The following is a 6,000-nucleotide window of genomic DNA, read 5'->3' as shown; positions in this document are numbered from 1 at the left end:
TTATATTGCCTCACAAACGTAAAAGCACCATTCAAATGCCATCATTATTCTTCTTGTTATTATTAGTAGTGGTATTAGTAGTAAAATGATGAGACTGGACCCAGTGACTTCCAAGGTCCCTTTCAAGTCTAGATGTCTAACTTCAAAGTCAGATTGTCCAGTGTGAAAACTAATTGAAATGGCTCAAAAAGTTTAGGATAAACATAGTGTCCTTTTCTATATTGATTGGGATATATATATGATCCAAGTCCCAAGAAACAGACATGACACCAGATGGAAAAGTCATTTAATTTGAAATCAAACTTCCACACCTTTCACAGGGATTGTCACACAAACTGACCAAACATAAGCAAAGTCTCAAAGGCCACATGGACAGAAGTTGCTTGGTCTCCATAGTTGCAATCAAATAAAGCAATAGCACATTTTTAAAAAAGCTCACACATGGCAAAACGAAACAAAATCTTGGGTCTGTGTGTGGGGTGAGTTGCACTCTAACCACAAATTACTTTGTAATTACTGTATTGGATTCTACGCACCAGTCGATACCAAATACTGAGTTGAAATTTAAGATAGTGCATTATTTATATAGTGTAATTTTTTTAACATTAAGGTGCCATTTTTAAGTACTTTATTAATATTTATTATATCACAGCACTTTATAGCACACTTGAAAGGAGCCTAAATAACAAATTAAACATGCATAATCTTTGCTGAAACATCAACATCTTTGAGAATGCTTCTGAACACAGCAGCTGAGAGCCAGTTACCACAATCAATGTATGATTTTTCAATGTAATTTTGATTAAGTTAATAAAGAACATGGCTGTAGATGGTAAACATCTTATAAATATGAACAAAGTTTTAAAATGGCACTTAATTTACATCTTGGATCATTTTTTAGAGTCAACTTGCCTCTCTAACCTATTTCCTAACCCCTGAATCTTTAAATCTACAATGGCTCAGTGACTGCAGGCTTCTGTAGGTCTGCTTATGGGTGTCTGTCTATATAGCTATATATGTAAATACATGTTTTGCACATATATATATATATATATATATATACACAAACACATACTCATACATATACATATTGAATTTTCAGATCTTTCCATTTCACAGGTATAGAACTAACCCTGGATGTGATGAGCCTGTGAGGATGGGCATTTAAATGACCGAGAAAGGTGCCTTTAGTCTTTGTATAACAAGGTGGAAACAGTAGGTACCATCACCTAACACTTCCGGACCATGGTCTGAGTAGTGTATATGCTGTGATATCCTGCTAATTTCTCTATTTTTATTCTAATACTCCGGTTCTCAAATGGGAACATTGTGGAGATTTTTGACTATGGGAATGATACTAAAGTCATTACACACAGGGGTTTTGAACTGTTGTCTCCTGGGCATTCAACACTGTTCTGGGGCCCAGCTCAACTTCCAAAGCTGTTATCACATCACATTCCCCATTTGGTAAAAGCATTGTGATGTACACAGCCATGGAGAGGGACTCTCAAAGAGGGGTGTTAGGTATCTCCTCATTCTACTGCTTGGTCTTGGGGCATTTGCATTTTGTAAGTGCCTGTTCACCCCATATTTGGAAGCTCTCGAAACCAGAATTGTAGGTATAAAAGAAGCTAATTATAATCCTTTGGGGTCTTATCACAGGTAGTCTATAAGGTTCATTTCACTGCTACTGTTATTTTTATTCTAAAAGCAGGGAATAGTTGGGCCTTAACAGGGGATCAGTGTGGCTGCCAAACACATCTCAGCATATGAGGAATTTTTAAACACCAGCACAGGGTATGAATTGCCCCAACAGCTGCTGACTGCTGGTGAGTTTGGGGCAGAACTGTCAAAGTAACTGATTATAGGAAAGTTATCCAGAGATAACGGTTAACTCCCTAAAGTGGAACATATTGGTAACAATTTTTTTTTTAATCAAGCAGCAAATTTTAATACTGGCTACTTTTCTGGCCACAACATAGTTGTTTTTCAGACACATTTTAGGCCTGTGTTAAATTGTATGGCTTTAGGAGGAACTGGCCTTCCCAGTGTAGCTTATATACAACTGTCTAATGGATGTTTCATAGTATTCAGTGATCAAAACTTTTTTGAAAGTAGAGGCCCCCAAAGGTAATGAACTTCTGGGTGACCTGAAGCTCTACAAATCAGGACTGTTATGATTTAGAGAGGGGTTAGAGTTCTTTCTTCCCTGGGCACTGTCACAAGTAGTTCTAGGTAAATGCCCAGAATGATCTTTGGCAAGGTCATATAGCCACAAATGTGTCATTTGTTTTCAGTGTCTGTGGAGCACCAAGCAAAATGTGGACCAACACTGAAATGAGAATTTGGTAAGAGATAAGGAAGAACACTTTCACTGAAGAGGTAAACAAGGAGGCCGGGCTTTATAACTGCTATCTCTGGAGATTTGGAAAAAAAAATAGCTGATAGAACAGTTGACCTGGGATGGTATGGATGCTGGGAGGTATGCTAGCTGGCCATGTTCTTCAGGTCTGGGTAGCCATCTAGAAGGTCTTCACTTTGACCAAAATAAAGGGTCCTTCTGGCTTTACAAAAAGTGTCAGGTTCCAGGGTGAATTCAGGTAAACATTCACCAGTTATCATCCCATCCTCTGCCACCACATTTCTAGTCAAGCTGAGAGACTGAGAATTGGGGGTGTGGATCAGTAATGGAAATATTAAAGACCAAGGGTAGAAGGAAAATGTCTTTCTTCTACCTGGCTCCTATCCAGAGTATTTTGGGTTTTTAAAAACCTGGTCTGGAGCTAATAGGCATGAAGAGGCTGCCTAGAAAAGCAGAAAACATAGAACCATCTGTCACTGGCCTAGAGTAGCCTAGCAAGGGAAGGGCGTAAGCCTGAAAAATCCCAAGGACAGCAGCTCTATTTCCCTTTGGCTCCAAAGCAAGGCTCCCTGCTGTGGACTGAAGGGTAAGCTTCCAAGGGAAAATGCTTTGGACCACAGGAGGGCAAAGGGGGAAACTTTCTCTAGTCAGGGCCCATCATTTCTCTTGATCAGTGCACACAGCTTACATACACTTAGGTCTGACTGGGTCCATTGCTATTTAAACAGCCTAAATCCTTGGTTTGGTTCTTTCTATTCATTCACACACACACACACACACACACACACACACACAACTGGAAATTGTTTACTCTTGAAAAATAACTGTCCCTTCTTTGGGAAATCCCTCCCTCCTCCTCATCCCCCAAGGAATACACTGACTTATGCATATGGACCATCTCTTTGGGTTAATGCCAACACCCTCTTCAAGCCCTTTCTTTCTGCCTATGCAGAATTCTAGTTCTGTTTATTCTACAGCAGTGTTCTTAGTAGTCCTTGACTGGGTTCTTGTGCTGTGACATAATGACAAGGGGGAAAGTCACGTTAACTGGGGACAAAAAGGAAACACCTGGCCTGAAACCATCAATAAGGCTAGACCCTTCCAAGCCAATGAGGATTTTAGAACTAGTGAATCTTAGAAGATGTAGGGGAAAGGAAAGGGATAAAGATCCCAGAAGCTGTCACATCTCCTCCATATGTGGTAAGTGTCAGGCGCTACCCCCACAAGAATACCAATAAAAAAATCCCCATCTCTTTCCCTATGCCTACTGGCCATTGAAACATGCTCCTGCCTCTCCTACCTCATTGCTCTAGAAGCTGATCAATCACTCAGTGGGAGTTTTTATTTACTTAAGCTCCTCCTTCCTTTCCTCTTACTCCAACACCAAGGCTTGGGCAAGAACTAGTTAATATTTCTGGATCGATGAAAGTGAGCAAAATCAATTTCCATCAACTAAATGAGCAGCTGGGGCTAACTCAGATTTTGTCAGGGCTATACTGGCTAAGGTCTCCTCTTCTTCCCTTCTCTGCCACTCAAGCTTTACAAGGGTCAAGTAGCTCACTCACTATAGCTCAGCTTAAAATATCAAATATAAAACTTTACCATAGAGTATTCAAATTTCTCTATTTACAAGTTAATTTCTTCAATAAAAAAGTAAAATACACAAATTCACCAACTCAAGTTTCATTTCTTTCTTTGAAGTTAATTCCACAAGAGTCGTAGGACTCAAGGCAATTCTCCTCAGTACAAATGTGCTTGTTCCAAAAGGGTGGTCAGGAAACTTAGCATTTTTCTTTTCTGGGTGTCTCAGCCAATGAGATATTGTTCAAAGGAAGTTGTAAAGCTTTTTACCCATAACACTTCAATCTGAACCAGAAAACAGTCCCACTCTGGCTCCTTCCTTCCTACCTTAACTCACTCACAAGACAATCTTTGCCCACAAGGATTCTCCCAAGCACTCAACCCTTCCTTGCAAAGAGAATATCATTCTCAAGAAACCATTTCTTTCACTCTTTTTTTTGAGGGGGGGGGTGGGTAGGGGGAGGAGTGATGTCCTTTAGAATCACAGTTTGCTAGAGGAACTCATGTGGACTGAAAAAAACAATTTACTTTATACTAATGGCAGTGAGCAGATGTAGCATCATTGGCCACACTGGTAAGAATAGGATATCCTTGAGAAAGAATAGGGAACTGGACTAGGCCCATTCCCTCCAAAATGGAAGCTCAAGACTTGGTCAGGCAAATTTGATAAGCAAGAGTCTGAGGAGAGGGAGAAAGGGTGCAAGTTCTGATTAAAGCACACAAGGGGTTGGATGGGCAGGATATGGGGCAAGCAGAAAGACAAAGGGAATAATTCATCTTCCAGGAGAAGCATCTTGTTGTCCAGAGAGGAACTGCCAGTCGAATCCACCACAAGTGTTTTGCCTTAGCTGCAATCTAATCTCAAAAATGTTCTATAAGGGTTTGCTCCAAATATACACTGGTATTGCTCATCCAGAAAGGGGTGAGCTGCCAGCTGCTGTCATGCTAGCCCCAAGGAGACCATTCTAGTTCCTTGTTCCACTATGAAGTAGTCCTTTAAAATCATTAGGAAAAGATACCAATGCCCAGGGGCTGAAGGAAAAGAGCTAAAGGCAAAAAAAAAAAAAAAGTGTTTTAGAGATTGTGGGTGGTTTTTTTTGTTTGTTTTGCAGCAGGCCAAGTTGCCGTGGTTACCAGGTGATCATAGCCCTCAGTTGAAGAGATAGGCCTTTGCTGGAGGGGGTGTGTGCTCCCTCCTGTGAGAAGATTGGACTGAGTTCTGCTGAGGATGGGCAAACAGCTGCTACAGAAATGGTGAGTGGTTTGAAATTATGTAAACAATGCCTTAACCCCTTCCCACCCCAAGATCAGACAGAGCAGCTTGCCTGGGAAGCAGAGTGGGTCTCATGGAATGAAGAAAGAGCTTACTGTAAACAAAAGCAGAAGCCCACCCCACCTTCAGAGAGAGGGAGAGACCCCTCTCCTGGTCAGTCAGTCTCCTTCCCCTCACCCCTCCTGAATCTCTGGGACAACTTATTGCCTCCATCTTAGAGTTCTGTACTCGGATTCCTCCAGAATGGAAATGAATCTTTTCTGCTTGAAGCATTCATGAGAAAATGGCCATGATGCAAGTCTTCCACTAACATATCAGAACCCAGCTGTTCTCCTGGGCTCATCTGATTCCACCACTTGAAGCACTGCTGCGCCATCAGCTGAGATGATGATAGAGACAGGGACACTAGGATTCACAGAAACATTCATTTTGACAGAGAGGAAAAAGAGTCCATCGCCCTGCATTTCTCCGAGGCTGAGAGAAATGATCTATTGCACCCTGATCAGCAGTTGTCATGGATACCATGTAACATTCAGCAGTATTGTTCGGGTGTCCAAAGTTAGAGAAACTCAACATAGTTCTCGGGGATTAATCCTGTCTTCCCATTAAGAGTTCCCTCTAACCAGCCAGGCTCCTGAGATGGATGAACTGTGGAAAGAAGGGAAAGGAAAAAGAAAAAGAGATAACATTAATAGTTCAATTCCCCCAATAAACATTTGTCAAGGACTCACTGTGCCCAAATACACTGTACTAGGTGCAGAGACAGCTATACAGAGAAACAAGA

The 6,000-nt window shown here is 41.2% G+C and overlaps 1 protein-coding gene across 4 annotated transcripts in view; it reads right to left on the bottom strand.

The window, feature by feature from the left end:
• Positions 1-276: 276 nt before the first annotated feature.
• ARHGAP26 (Rho GTPase activating protein 26) overlaps positions 277-6,000 on the bottom strand; it is a 518,996-nt gene continuing 513,272 nt past the window's right edge. For all 4 annotated transcript variants that reach the window (XM_043983690.1, XM_043983687.1, XM_043983688.1 and 1 more), the window contains one exon: positions 277-5,864. In XM_043983690.1, the coding sequence (XP_043839625.1) occupies positions 5,776-5,864 (89 nt within the window). In that variant the 3' untranslated portion in view covers positions 277-5,775. The remainder of the gene's footprint in view (positions 5,865-6,000) is intronic.

This window comes from Dromiciops gliroides, chromosome 2 (genome assembly GCF_019393635.1).
Source record: "Dromiciops gliroides isolate mDroGli1 chromosome 2, mDroGli1.pri, whole genome shotgun sequence".
NCBI classification, from domain to species: Eukaryota; Metazoa; Chordata; class Mammalia; order Microbiotheria; family Microbiotheriidae; genus Dromiciops; species Dromiciops gliroides.
The sequence above is the reverse complement of the archived record's forward strand: the minus strand, read 5'-3'. Positions and strand labels throughout refer to the sequence as shown.